The sequence below is a fragment of the Daldinia vernicosa genome (assembly GCF_022497035.1).
Source record: "Daldinia vernicosa strain CBS 139.73 unplaced genomic scaffold F5Y00scaffold_3, whole genome shotgun sequence".
Lineage (NCBI taxonomy): Eukaryota > Fungi > Ascomycota > Sordariomycetes > Xylariales > Hypoxylaceae > Daldinia > Daldinia vernicosa.
In genome coordinates, this window is record NW_025953919.1 from 390,903 (window position 1) to 403,735 (window position 12,833).

Sequence of the window (12,833 nt, forward strand, 5' to 3'; positions counted from 1 at the left end):
GCCTCTCACTCGAGACTTTCCCTACTTCGCCATCCTTTCCTTCGTCTCCTGCTGGCTCAGATCGCTCTTTTTTGGTTCGGTTTTGTTTACTTCTGGGGTGCGCGACATTGGATAATAAGACTTTCTTTAATAATCGGAAAACTTGAAGAGGAATAGCTACGGAGGGTGGTTATTACTTAGAAAGCGTTGGAAATCGATATCGATCAGTCCGTCCACTCGCTTCAAACGCCCTCACCCAATAGTCGTCGTCTAGGAAAGGCACAGAATCGCGTCGCAGGTCGACAAACTTTTAATTTGAATTTATATCCCGGGTAGGAGAGAGAGACATCGGTTAACATAATGGCTGTCGTCGAATTGGTAAAGAAGCAGTTTACTGCGACTAAACTCATATTCCATGTCTTATTTTGGGGGGTTCACTGGTTCTTTTTCGGTTACGGATGGTAAGTCTTCTTAACATTGTGTATCACGCAACAATCACTAACATATAACTATAGGTGGAAACAGGCCCATGACCCCAAACTAGCTGGTCTGAATACACTATCATGGTCCGTGTGGTTATCGCGAGGTGCCGGTTTAGTTTTGGCAATTGATGGGACGTTGATTTTACTACCGGTATGCCGAACAATTGTACGATGGATACGACCTAAGATCAGGTTCCTGCCCCTAGATGAGAACATTTGGTTCCATCGTCAGGTTGCCTACGCCATGCTACTTTTCACCGTCATCCACGTCTCTGCTCACTATGTCAAGTATGTCCCTTAAGCTCTTTGAGTCTTTGAGTCTGGAGTGAGCCAAATCTAACATTTTACAGCTTCTATAACGTGGAGAAGACGCAGATTCGACCAGTTACCGCGATTGAGATTCACTATACCCAACCTGGTGGCATTACCGGCCATGTGATGCTCCTCTGTATGTTGTTGATGTATACTACTGCTCATCATCGTATCCGCCAACAATCATTCGAGACTTTCTGGTACACGCATCACCTTTTCGTTCCGTTCTTCCTTGGACTTTATACTCATGCCGTTGGTTGTTTCGTTCGCGACACTGCTCTGCCCTTCTCTCCATTTGCTGGCGATATCTTCTGGGAACATTGTATTGGTTACCAGGGGTGGCGATGGGAATTGTTCGCAGGAGCCTTTTACCTGTGCGAGCGTCTTTACCGAGAAGTGCGGGCTAAGCGTACCACTAAGATTACTCGAGTGGTTCGCCATCCATACGGTAAGAGAACTTGATTAATACCACAGCCCCGTAATGCTAACGCCGTTTACAGACGTTGTGGAAATCCAGTTCGAGAAGCCTTCTTTCAAGTACAAGGCTGGCCAGTGGCTCTTCCTACAGGTTCCCTCAGTTTCCGGCTACCAATGGCATCCGTTTACTATCACATCTTGCCCGTATGATCCGTATGTCTCGGTCCACGTTCGACAGGTTGGAGATTTCACCAGGGCATTAGGTGATGCGGTTGGTGCTGGTAGCGCACAAGCCAAGCTCTACGAAGGTGTTGATCCTATGGGAATGTACGAAGTCGCTTTACAGAATGGACAGCAAATGCCCTTACTTCGAATCGACGGGCCGTACGGTGCGCCCGCCGAGGATGTCTTCGAGAACGAAATCGCGGTACTTATCGGTACGGGTATCGGTGTGACACCGTGGGCCTCTATCCTCAAGAATATCTGGCACTTACGCAACAGCCCGAACCCGCCCAGACGTCTCCGCCGTGTCGAATTTATCTGGGTGTGCAAGGACACCGGCTCTTTCGAGTGGTTCCAGACTCTTCTATCATCTCTCGAATCTCAAAGCAATGAGGCGGCTCTCATTCCCGGTAGTAACGGTGTGGAGTTCTTGAAGATTCACACTTATCTAACCCAGAAGCTCGATATGGACACACAGCAAAATATCGTGCTAAACAGTGTTGGTGCCGATCACGATCCCTTAACGGAACTCAAGGCGCGCACCAACTTTGGTCGACCCAACTTCCTAAGGATGTTTGAAGCAATGCGGGATGGAATTATGGATCGAACATACATCAATGGTCTAGAGGGTAGCATGCAGACGACGGTCGGTGTATACTTTTGTGGTCCTGCTGTAGCCGGTAAGTCCTAAATCTCTGCTACTTGCCTACGAATCCTCACTAATTTATTTTCTAGCCCGTGATATCCACAAGGCAACAAAGAAGGCAACATCTAAAGAAGTCCGCTTCCGGTTCTGGAAGGAGCATTTCTAAGTGTACATATTCGCCGTTTAATTTACATGCGCCGTCCATATTTTGATCTTATAACTCGTGAAGGCGGGAAATCCGGTATGAGTGATCTCGCAACAGCTTCGAGTGTTGGTAGATGGAGGAGTTGACGGACAGGGACTGCCTCTGGGTCCTAACTGATACACAGTCAATCCGTGACCCAGAGAGCTTCCGAATTGGCACGAGGTGGTGAATGTTAGATGGGGAAGACGATATCCAAAGAAGGAGTTTTATTATATACCTAACCTATTTACTACATGGCCATTCAAATCCATTCCCTTTTAACTACCTATCTAGGTACCTAGGTAATTATCTATTATACTCGGCGTGAAGTTTTCTATACCCAGATGCTTTAACCACGTTATTCAACCAAAGCGGTGGATTCTCAACTCCGCCATTGAAACTGTTGATATGCATTTACAATCATGAAATCATAACAATTATAACGAGGAAGAATAGAAAATTCGGGTTCCGGTATCTCGGATGACATCAGACGATCTGTAGGCTCGATGAAGTGGACATACCACAAGCGCTTAGGATTTCAGACCTGTATGTCGGACTCCTATCGCGTGGACCTCTGGCAGGTGTGTAACTTGGCATGTCGCAGCTTGCCCACCCTCTTTAGAAATATCATTTTAAGGAGTGTTACACCGGCATGGATTTGGCGCTTCCTCCTCGTATTTTGTCGATCAGTTCGTTTCTTCTAGAAGAGCTTCGATCCCGACTTAAAATTATGCCTAATAAGCTTGACATGTGCAAAGAGAGCGCTTGGAGAGTCTTGAAGGTTAACCCGAATTTCAGCTGGCCTCGCGCAATGGAAAGCTCATGGTAAACCCCCTCACCAGTATTTACTGTGGGGGACGCATAATATTGAAGTAGAGTAAAGTAAGCATTTACATACCCTTAACGAGACGCGTTCAGATATCTCATCTAGGATTCTGACACCTTTATCAGCGTAGCAATCATAGGGGCATAAATAAAATAACCTATTGTACCTATTATATTCTAGGCCGTAGGATAAGATTCGGAGGTTATTCAATTCAATATTAGACGTAGTTTGAATGTCATAGTTTATTCTGACCTATAAACCCAACACCATCTTCACGAAACTACGCAACCATCTTCTCTTCCGTTCTGGTCTAATATTCTCACACACCGTGCATGTCCTCTCTTTTCAGCCACTTCCCTAGGGGTTAAGCCGTTGTGGTTTTTGATGTCACGAGATGCGCCTGCCTGAAGTAACCATATGACACAATCGGCCTGACCATTCCCTGCAGCTCCATGAAGCGGCGCGCCCCAATCGTCTTGCTCGCGGGCGTTATCGTACACATCCTCATTGTCGGGGATAGAATCGATCCCAGCACCAGAAGAAATGAGGTGTTTCAAAACATCTAGACGCCCTCCCCGGGCAGCGAGGAGAGCTGCGCTGCACTGTTCGACAGCCGCTCCACGATCGATCAGAAGAGAAACGATAGACAAGCTTGCGTTAGAGGTTACGGCTAATTCGAGTGCCGAATACGTGTCTCGATAGAGATTGGCGTTAGGGTCTGCGCCGTGGTTAAGGAGATACTCGACCAAAGGAAGTTTGTCGGATCCCACAGCAAAGCTTTGGAAATCAAAACCTAAGTATCAGCATAATAATACTGGTATATGCCCGAAGAAGAGGTTTTACCCTAAGATACCTCCGATGTGGCCGACGCTATAATTGATATCGTAACCTCCTTGGATTATACTGTCGATAAAGCGTACATCCCATTGCGTCTCGCTATTGCATGCGTGACAGGCAGCGATTAAGCTCATTAGTATGTGCGCAGGCGGGTCACCCATTGTGATGTGAAGTAATAATAAGCTAGAAGCGATAGAATTGAACAAGATGAGGAAGAAAACTTCATATTGACACAATACTATTTGGAATATCCTGATTTGAAGGCTTTGGATATGTCACGTGCAAATCATTTCTCGAATGAGGATGCTCTGGACAGACAGAACAAACGGGCTATGCAACCGTATGTAATTTGATAGGTTTCAATACTTTCTCTATTTTTACGTCAAGTAACGGGCGGATTGAATGGAATGACTTTAGAATAACTTCATTCGACTTTAGTAACGCTGTAAAATGACGCCAAGGTTAGGGGTCTTTGAGCACTATCATTGTTAAAATACAAACAAGCGTATTTACTTTTGAAAGATTCGACATAATTGCAAGTTATTATATAGGTACCTACCTACGTAAAGTATGGTTCTGTGTTAGCATTGTGTATTTAAAACCCTTAGTATATCTACCCTCTGAGTCACTTGAACAATGACACAATTATATTGACAGTTCATTGTTTAACAAGACAATTGTTTTATCACATTGTAATAATACTGGACGGCACATATAAACCACTTTCCCTGCTAAACCCCATCACATACCTGTTTAATGACATACCTATAGTTGGGCTTGGACAGAAGAGATATATCACATTACAAGGTATTTACTGTTTCAAGCCGTCTAAATGAAGAAACCAACGGAGCCTCTCGTGGTTGCTGTGATAGATCCGGTGGATGTCACGTCCGGTTCGCCCTCTGTGACTATCACTAACAACGGGAATGCTCCCAATACAGATGCCACTAACCCAACAGGCTATGTAAGTCGAAGCCTTCCAACCCTGAATGAGTGTTTGGCCGAAATCAACGTTCTCCCGAATACGTCAATCTTCTATTCAGGACCCGGATATCATTTAAAGGTAGCGGAGGCTGTAGAGAATCGTAGCTATCTAAAGGGGTATCGACCATTAACAGGTTTGTGGCGGGATCCCACTTGGCCTGACTCCTGGCAATTCCACCCAGAAAAGACAGAGCAGAAGAAGTTTTGGGAAGTGTGCTCGCAGGCGCTAGCACTAGCCACAAAAGGTACAGCTTATGTGATGCTTCCAAGGGGAAAGGGCACGGAATGGAAGAAAGGCTCGATATGGGATAGGATGGAGTGGCCGAACCTTGCCCCTGGCGTTAGGGTCATTCGTATTGACCCTGATGACCCGGAGTACCAGGAGGTCATCAAGGAAGGAGACTGTCTCGTAGAATGATACGGAGAAAGGCTATAGGTATTATAGAAATGAATTTATAGAGAATCAGGATTTCTCCAAGCTTATGCCCCCCCTTTTTTTGTGAGGATTCTAATCTAATACACCTGTGTCACCCGAAATCCGGACAATATGTAAATCTTATGATAGCTATCGTCCCGTCAGAGCCTGATTTTCTATAACCAAAGACTCCATGTATGATAACCTATTAGTTGAGAAGTACCTAACTCCCTGCCCTTCCCCGAGACTATGACGTATTTGCCCGTCTTTGGTGGCATATCCTTTTTGAGGCATGCGATAAATACGATCCGTGATGAAAGGATGTCTACTTTACGCTAGCTTGGTAATTGTAATAATCGTGTCCCCTTTGCGTATATCTCTGTCGTACAGCATTTGAAACTACGACGTGGGTAGAAGTTACTGGCCAAGAATTAGATACGATGACCAATCTAAGTTCACCTTACCTGCAAGAGTTCACATCGAGATGAGCAACACATACTAGGTATGATTTGCTACCCGTAGAGTATAATTTTCCTTATCTCCCACCGCACTTTTTAACGGTAGGAATTAGAAGGATCCTTGCATGGTTAAGTAACCTAGGTAGATCTGACATGCGTTGTGTATTACGCAGATGAGAAACTTAACAAACCATAGAGAGCATCTTCAGACGCTGTGTATTTGTTGGCGGTATTCGTTCCGAACTGCTGTCTTTTGAAAGAATTCGTTAGACTTATTCAGTTTATACTAGAAGGTAGATAGCTCGGCAAGCTCACGGAACCGAAACCAGCAAGAGGTTTAAACCCGAAATCTATCCCGGAGATTAGCGGTGAAGCTCGAGAGACCCTGCCGGAGCGGTCCAATATAATCCCGAACATTCCTAGCTAGGTCACCTGCGTTTGGAGAGCTTCTTTCTTTTAGACAAGGATAGTTTTTTAGCGTTGTGAGGAATTGGCGAATAGAATAATCTCAATTTTTCTTTGTTCAACCGTTACGTAGCTAGTTCTGGCAAACGATATACCTAGCATTTGGCTTACATGAACATATTATTATTTCTATATTCTATTGGAATGAGTAAATTGCACGACATATTGGCGTTAGACTCCCGGTATACCGAGAGATAGCTATCATGTATGGTTTGGTTAACAACCAATAGCTGTTCAGTATTTCATACTCCACCTTGACAATTCTTTCTCTTTTTTAAAGCCTTAACCAGAATATGTCTGTGTTTTTAGCCCAAGTACATAGTAAACGGTTTCTTTTCGCTGCATTTATATTACTTTCTTGACTATCACTCACTTCTACAGTCAGACGCGCACAACTCATGGATTCGGACATACGAGACGATGAGGCGGCTCACGATGGCCAAACGGAATCCACACCGCTATTATCTGATTCTCAGCCGTTGAAATCTGCTACCAACGATAGCTGGGGGTCGGAGTTATGGCTTCTCGCGCAGTACTCTATTCCACTTATAGCAACTTACCTTCTCCAATATTCATATAGCGTTATCACGACCTTTGTGGCGGGCCATATTAATGCAGACGCCCTCGCTGCCGCGAGCCTTGGTATGACCACGATGAACATTGTTGGGTTCGCTACGATTGAGGGCATGGCTACTGCTCTCGATACGCTGTGCGCCCAAGCGTATGGCTCTGGTAATCTTTTAAATGTTGGGCTGCACGTCCAGCGGATGTGGTTCCTCATGATCTTGGCCGTTATACCTATTGGTGCTTTCTGGGTTGTCTCTCCGTGGGTGCTGTCCATCTTTGTACGGCAGCATCATCTAGCTGTCATGGCTGGGAAGTTTATGTGGGTTAGCTTGGTTGGCCTGCCCGGATATGCGTCGTTTGAAGCCGGCAAGCGATTCCTCCAAGCTCAGGGGGATTTTAGAGGCGCCATGATTGCCATTCTTATATGCACACCCGTCAATGCGTTCCTGAGCTGGCTCTTCGCTTTTAAACTTGGGATGGGCCTCGACGGTGCTGCATTGGGAGCTGCTCTCACTAATAATCTTCGCCCCGTCTTACTTCTTGCTTATATACTTTTACCGACTGGGAAGTGGTCACATCAGTGCTGGGGCGGCTTCTCACGGGATGCCTTCTCTAATTGGGGACCTATGGTGCGGCTTTCCGTTGCAGGTACTGCGGTCAACTTGGGAGAATGGGCTGCTTCTGAGATTTTAACTTTTAGCACGTCCTATCTCAGTACAAATCATTTGGCAGCACAGTCTGTTTTGATGACCATCTCGGTCGTATCCTGGCATATCCCTTTTTCTATATCGGTTGCGATAAGTACGCGTATTGGCCATCTCATTGGAGCCGGCCTTGTTGCGAGAGCCCGGCGCGCCGCCGTGTTATACGCCGTAGTATGTGCGCTCGTAGGCGGTACCGACGGCTTGATCATTTTCTCTCTGCGAAAGTACCTTTCAGTATTCTTCTCAGAGGACCGTATAGTTGGCGACCTCGTCTCCAAAACCATGCTTGCCGTTGGCGTGTTCCAGATTATAGATGCCATCATCTGCTGTACGAATGGCATACTTCGTGGGCTTGGCCGCCAATCCGTCGCCGCTTGGGTGGTACTTGTCGTAAACTATATAGCCACCGTCCCCGTGACGATATGGCTAGAGCTGGGATCTCTAGGTTTGGAGTTGAATGGTGTCTGGACCGGGCTTGGTGGCGGTATGGTGTTGATCGCGATCATTGAGGGGCTCTATATGAAGACCTTGAGATGGCAGGATTGCGTAGCTAGCGTAAAACTAAGAGAGGGTATGTAGGTGATGATTTACATATGGTACTATATATCGGCGTCACGGACTTGCGATAGCTGCAATACAACTCTGGATAAATCCTTTCGGAGATGGTCGAATCGGGCATCCTTAAATACAGAGGCGGCAAAATATGGAATCTATGGTGATATACATGTTATTTGCCTTTGAAGGGAAAATCATGCAGAACGCAATTGTTCAGCGTAGAGTGTAACTCTGCTTCTAGACTGAGGAGATTGCACGTTGACTAAACAAATTACTAGAGAACCCTTCTTTCCTAGAAGCAAGATGCATTGTGAATTCATTATGAGGGCGTACTTCTTCATTTTTCTCGCCTTGGCCTCTAGCATTCCTTCAATAGGAATCGCTACGGAAGCATCTACATCTAATACAGCCGAATGTTCTATTAAGGAAGGCTCACGACAAGTTGTTGAAATCACGGAATTTAGTTTCGGCCAATGTAAGCTCGATTTCCTGCTATTTGGGCTACGCGTAATAGCTTTTGACCCTCGAGTTAATATGTAGGTAGGTATTGTATAGCGCTCGCTAACTCTTTCTACTTTAGTGGACACTCATCCAGGAGATATCCCCCCACGCCCTAGCATGGCGACCGTCTCCTTTTTTGTGGCAAACCCTGTGGGATGGCGGCAAGCGTGCAGCGGCTTCATAGTACAGCAGCAGGACGGCGAGTGGCAGGATAAGGATGGGACTACTTGGTTTAAATGTGGGTCGGAGAACACTCCAGACCCGACGTGTTGGAACTGTACGCACTTTCAATCCGGATGGGGACACGGGAGCCCGGGATGGCATTTCGCTATCAACCAGACTTGGCCTTGCACGAGCCCCGGGGGTACATGCGAGTGAGTATATTTCATCTTTAGTGTGCTTCACTCAGTTGTATGAAGGGAAGTGTTCGATGATGCTAATATCCCCCCTTTCTAGAATTTCCTATCAGCTCTCTGGATCGACAACGTTAAATCCCGACTGCACCACGGACGCGAATTCGTACACTGGCTGCACTGCGCCGGACTTTTCTCTCCCTCTGGAAGTATATGGCCATGGAACCCCTAATCCAGGATGTGAAGAGTAGGCTTTAAAGGGGCCTAGAGTAGAATGAGAGTGTATCAAATTTCCTATAGCTGAAGTAACTGCGAGTAAGTGATACGTTCTTTTTACTCCACGATATTTGGTACAATGTCCGGCTTTATATCCAATACAATCCGCGCGAAAGCCTTCTACCACGTATTTCCAAGGGTTGCCATTGGTTTTTATAACTTGTCATCGTTGGAAGATGGGAGGGATTTAGGCCTTAGTCTGCTCATTGCTGTTTACCTCCACTACGACTGCTTCGGTATATCCTTGATCCATTTTATGAAGCTTCTCTGAGCCCTGGATCTGGCGGGACATCACCATTTGTTTCCACTCAGCAGCAAATATAAAGAGCGCAGCAGCAAGGGTCACGGTTCCAGCCCAGATTTGCGCTTTCGTGAATCCTCCATTCTCACTTTGAATTAACGCACCTGCTATTGGAGGACCTGCTAGCGATGCGAATGCTATTATAGAACATACCATCCCGAACCGTGTTCCCATCTTACTAGGGTCTGTAGTTAATGATGCGAGCCCTGCTACAAAAACTATTAAGATCCAGAGTATTAGCGGCATTTCGCGATGAGAGACACAATTTGGAGGGGAAACTCAAACACTTACTCCCCTGAGCTGCTCCAGTAGCGAGCCCATAGAATACGGACCAAACATATAAGCTAGCCACGGCATGGACGGCAATCCAAGAATAGAGTAGTACACCTAAAATAGTAAGAGCGATGATCAGAGTGGGCAGGGCACCGAAGTATCGATCAGCAGCAAAACCTAGAATGGGTCGCACTGGGATGCCGACGCCGGTAATTACTGCGAGTAAATTCACGGCCGCTTCAGGAGCCAGGCCAATGATAGAGGTAGCGTAGGTGTTAATATAAAAGAAACAAAAGTACAGAGCCCAGAACATTAGGAATACGCCAATGGTGAACAATATATAAACTGGCTCTCGGAACGCTGACCATTCAATCAATGGACCAGACTTACGAGGCGGGAGCCGTGGTCGGAGTAGGAGGTTGATGATAATTGCGAACGCAAGAGCAATATAACCTTGAACCTGAACAGCTCGAGTAAAACCAATAGTAGGTTGAAGATTCTGTACGATAAGAGGGAATATGACGCTCCCAGTACCGCTCCCGGAGGAAGCTAGTCCTAAGGCCATCGCTTTGTTTCTCTTCCAATATGAGCTGATGACGGCTATGGCCGGCATATACAAGATGCCCATGCCGAGTCCTGTACACAACCCCTGAGCGAGGAAGATTTGCCAATACGTCGTTGCTAGGCTTGTCATGAATGTTCCGAGCACAATCAGGATCGACCCGAGTAGAGCTGTGTGCTGTGCATACCCAGCATCGGCGGAGCGTCCTGAGAGAGTTCCCACGAAGAACGTGAGGAAGACCTGGAGGGAGCCTATCCAAGACACCTGCGACTCGGGTAGTGACAATGTAGTTGTGTAATATAATTGGTAGACGCCGAACGAAGCGGAATATCCCCACGTAAGAGCGTTGATGAGGTGACCGGCAAGGATCTGAAGCCAGGCTCGAGAGCCACCATCAGGGGGCGGGCCTGGATCACCTTCGACCATGGGATGGAAGAAGAATCCTAAAATACGAGTATGAAGTCTCATTGTCTAGAATTTGAAAATAACTTTGGGTACAAGTTGGTAATGTGTATTGCGGAAGCTTCGATACCTAACTCCAACAATCGGAAGAAATCTTCGGTAATAGAAAGGGGGGTATTAGATAATAATAGAAGTTGGATAAACATAAGTTTGCATTTATCTAGGAAGAAAACAATGACTGTAGCACCTATATAGCTCAAGATAGCGAATTTTTATATATTTAGCTTGAAGTAGTCTTATCTCTAAGGAAGGATACATCTGGATGGGCTCGTAGGAGATTCTCTGTAATTGAGTGGTAGTTGTCAATGGAAAGGCGCAATAACTGGGGCCTATAGAGTGGTATCGGAAGTCCCACCACCATGTATTTTACCATATCTCTATACCTTTCGGTACTTCGCTTATAAGCTATTTTACCTATCCACATGATTTTCAATACAGGGCCATTGAACTCAGTGGGTTGGCATCCTAATAGCTACCTACCTACTTAATTTCGATTGTCAACTTTTATAAGACTTACCCATGGCGAAAAACTCCCCTTTAATATTTTATAACGAGTCCATCAAGGGACTTCTCATTAACATACTTTTATTAAGACCGGGAAATTTCTTGAAGAATATAGGATGGAATTATTATCTTCAACGATAAAGCCCGAATATTTAGCTGTCAAACTTGGCTAGCTGATGTCTTGCCTGTTCAGCGACCTGGTTACTCTCCAATCCAAATTCCGGCTCCTTTGAGCCCCCAACCTCCCGAGACACGGGTAGAATAGTGTTCTCAGCTTTATGCTTCTGGAGAAGGGCTATTGCGTTTTCGCTCAAGCGAGCCGGTCTAATATCCTTACCCTCTTCGTTGGCCACAAAATTGCTATACCGTAGTAGGTCTTCGTAAATAATATGCTTAGACGCGTATGGGTAGTCGCTACCGTAGAGAACGTTCGATGGAGAGGCAAAGGCCAGTAGTGCCTTGAGTTGCGGAGTGCTTGTGGAAAGGGCAACGTCGTAGTAGAAGCGCCCGAGAGCATGTTTCCTAAAGCTCGACATTAATTTATAATCATATGCGGTTGGGACAAGGATAGAAATGCTTACGCCTGAGTGACGTTGGTGTGGGATTGGCTTTGGAAGGCCGGCTCGGCAAGGAACCCAAGAGCCCGCTGCGCAAGAAAAGGGACCGTTCCGCCAGCATGACTCAATATTATGTCAACATTAGGACAAGCGGTCGCTATTCCGGAAATAAGAAGTGATACGACGGCTCTTGTTGTAGCATGAGGGTAGTCAATAACTGGTGCGGGAAGCCACCCTTCCACCTTTTCTGGCGTAATGTTCAGGGCAGTGGGATGGACAAAAACGAGTGCCTTGTAATTCTCCAGTGACTCCCAGATGGGTTTGAAGTGCTCATCTCCCAACAGCCGCTCGCCGTACGAGGTCATAACAACAACCCCGTTTGCCTTTTTCTCCGTCTCGAATATGTGCTTGATTTCCTCGAGGGTTCCTTCAACGTCGTTGAAGTCCGGTAAACAAGCAAAAAAGCCAAACCGACCTTTTGCCCTGGAGCAGACTTCCCACACTTCATTATTGAGTGTCCGCGCCAACTTTCTACCTGCTTCAGTAGGACCAAGAATGGCGGGACCTGGTGCAGAAACGGAAAGGACAGAGAAGCTTTCCCCAATGGTGTCGCAGAAGCGTACACAATCTTCTAATTTCCAAACAGGAGTTGACCAGCCACTTGGATCACCTCCTATATCCCTTATAACCTTTAAGTAGCTTGGGGTGGTGATATGGATACTGTTGAGTTTTTTTAGCTGACATGGCTTCTTTTAGTTTATTGGGTCGTATCTTACTGAGTGTCGATGAGACCTGAGCTGTTGGTGCTAGAGACGAGTGGAGCCATGATGTTCGGAGCTGGCCGGGAATAAGAGTTGCGATACCCAAAATGGAAGTTAATGACTTAATTGAGTTTCGTTAGAAGAAAATGAAAAAGAAAAGGCGCGGCGTGAAGAGATAGAGAAATAGAAGGAAGTAGCATATGAGGCCGTATATATAGTTGTTATCAAGT

General features: G+C 46.1%; 7 protein-coding genes across 7 annotated transcripts; 4 read left to right on the top strand and 3 right to left on the bottom strand.

Annotated features, from left to right (window-relative positions):
- Window positions 1-117: 117 nt before the first annotated feature.
- Window positions 118-2,386, top strand: F5Y00DRAFT_101178 (putative FAD binding protein). The gene is made up of 5 exons (XM_048003780.1): window positions 118-440; window positions 495-749; window positions 812-1,221; window positions 1,274-2,092; window positions 2,148-2,386. The coding sequence occupies exons 1-5, from the start codon at window positions 340-342 to the stop codon at window positions 2,222-2,224; spliced, it is 1,662 nt and encodes a 553-aa protein (XP_047869348.1). The 5' UTR covers window positions 118-339; the 3' UTR covers window positions 2,225-2,386.
- Window positions 2,387-3,328: 942 nt separating this feature from the next.
- F5Y00DRAFT_101200 (ankyrin) lies at window positions 3,329-4,119 on the bottom strand. The gene is made up of 2 exons (XM_048003781.1): window positions 3,912-4,119; window positions 3,329-3,845 (listed from the first exon to the last, which is right to left on the bottom strand). Exons 1-2 carry the CDS (start codon window positions 4,064-4,066, stop codon window positions 3,341-3,343), a joined length of 660 nt encoding a protein of 219 aa, XP_047869349.1. The 5' UTR covers window positions 4,067-4,119; the 3' UTR covers window positions 3,329-3,340.
- Window positions 4,120-4,737: 618 nt separating this feature from the next.
- Window positions 4,738-5,307, top strand: F5Y00DRAFT_257444 (uncharacterized protein; the record flags this gene model as incomplete). The annotated part of the gene is made up of 1 exon (XM_048010557.1): window positions 4,738-5,307. The coding sequence occupies one exon, from the start codon at window positions 4,738-4,740 to the stop codon at window positions 5,305-5,307; it is 570 nt and encodes a 189-aa protein (XP_047869350.1).
- Window positions 5,308-6,286: 979 nt separating this feature from the next.
- On the top strand, window positions 6,287-8,265 carry F5Y00DRAFT_224654 (MATE efflux family protein). The gene has a single exon (XM_048006041.1). It carries the CDS (start codon window positions 6,626-6,628, stop codon window positions 8,075-8,077), a length of 1,452 nt encoding a protein of 483 aa, XP_047869351.1. The 5' UTR covers window positions 6,287-6,625; the 3' UTR covers window positions 8,078-8,265.
- Window positions 8,266-8,374: 109 nt separating this feature from the next.
- F5Y00DRAFT_257446 (uncharacterized protein) lies at window positions 8,375-9,158 on the top strand (the record flags this gene model as incomplete). Its single annotated transcript, XM_048010558.1, has 3 exons — window positions 8,375-8,528; window positions 8,634-8,928; window positions 9,011-9,158. The coding sequence occupies 3 exons, from the start codon at window positions 8,375-8,377 to the stop codon at window positions 9,156-9,158; spliced, it is 597 nt and encodes a 198-aa protein (XP_047869352.1).
- Window positions 9,112-10,894, bottom strand: F5Y00DRAFT_270599 (putative monocarboxylate permease). The gene is made up of 2 exons (XM_048012639.1): window positions 9,776-10,894; window positions 9,112-9,702 (listed from the first exon to the last, which is right to left on the bottom strand). Exons 1-2 carry the CDS (start codon window positions 10,785-10,787, stop codon window positions 9,371-9,373), a joined length of 1,344 nt encoding a protein of 447 aa, XP_047869353.1. The 5' UTR covers window positions 10,788-10,894; the 3' UTR covers window positions 9,112-9,370.
- A 383-nt stretch (window positions 10,895-11,277) lies between these two features.
- F5Y00DRAFT_224659 (2-amino-3-carboxymuconate-6-semialdehyde decarboxylase) lies at window positions 11,278-12,769 on the bottom strand. The gene is made up of 3 exons (XM_048006042.1): window positions 12,619-12,769; window positions 11,867-12,562; window positions 11,278-11,807 (listed from the first exon to the last, which is right to left on the bottom strand). The coding sequence occupies exons 1-3, from the start codon at window positions 12,666-12,668 to the stop codon at window positions 11,438-11,440; spliced, it is 1,116 nt and encodes a 371-aa protein (XP_047869354.1). The 5' UTR covers window positions 12,669-12,769; the 3' UTR covers window positions 11,278-11,437.
- Between the last annotated feature and the right edge of the window lie 64 nt (window positions 12,770-12,833).

What these genes read in the sequence shown, in the direction of transcription:
- F5Y00DRAFT_101178 (XM_048003780.1), top strand. Translation starts at nt 340, where the DNA reads ATGGCTGTCGTCGAATTGGTAAAGAAGCAGTTTACTGCGACTAAACTC. An exon ending in AGTGGTTCGCCATCCATACG is followed by an intron (nt 1,222 to 1,273) that starts GTAAGAGAACTT and finishes CGCCGTTTACAG; the next exon opens with ACGTTGTGGAAATCCAGTTC. An exon ending in TTGTGGTCCTGCTGTAGCCG is followed by an intron (nt 2,093 to 2,147) that starts GTAAGTCCTAAA and finishes TTTATTTTCTAG; the next exon opens with CCCGTGATATCCACAAGGCA.
- F5Y00DRAFT_101200 (XM_048003781.1), bottom strand. Translation starts at nt 4,066, where the DNA reads ATGGGTGACCCGCCTGCGCACATACTAATGAGCTTAATCGCTGCCTGT. An exon ending in CACATCGGAGGTATCTTAGG is followed by an intron (nt 3,846 to 3,911) that starts GTAAAACCTCTT and finishes TGATTTCCAAAG; the next exon opens with CTTTGCTGTGGGATCCGACA.
- F5Y00DRAFT_224654 (XM_048006041.1), top strand. Translation starts at nt 6,626, where the DNA reads ATGGATTCGGACATACGAGACGATGAGGCGGCTCACGATGGCCAAACG.
- F5Y00DRAFT_270599 (XM_048012639.1), bottom strand. Translation starts at nt 10,787, where the DNA reads ATGAGACTTCATACTCGTATTTTAGGATTCTTCTTCCATCCCATGGTC. An exon ending in TACTGGAGCAGCTCAGGGGA is followed by an intron (nt 9,703 to 9,775) that starts GTAAGTGTTTGA and finishes GGATCTTAATAG; the next exon opens with TTTTTGTAGCAGGGCTCGCA.
- F5Y00DRAFT_224659 (XM_048006042.1), bottom strand. Translation starts at nt 12,668, where the DNA reads ATGGCTCCACTCGTCTCTAGCACCAACAGCTCAGGTCTCATCGACACT. An exon ending in TCAGGTCTCATCGACACTCA is followed by an intron (nt 12,563 to 12,618) that starts GTAAGATACGAC and finishes AAAACTCAACAG; the next exon opens with TATCCATATCACCACCCCAA. An exon ending in CACACCAACGTCACTCAGGC is followed by an intron (nt 11,808 to 11,866) that starts GTAAGCATTTCT and finishes GTCGAGCTTTAG; the next exon opens with GAAACATGCTCTCGGGCGCT.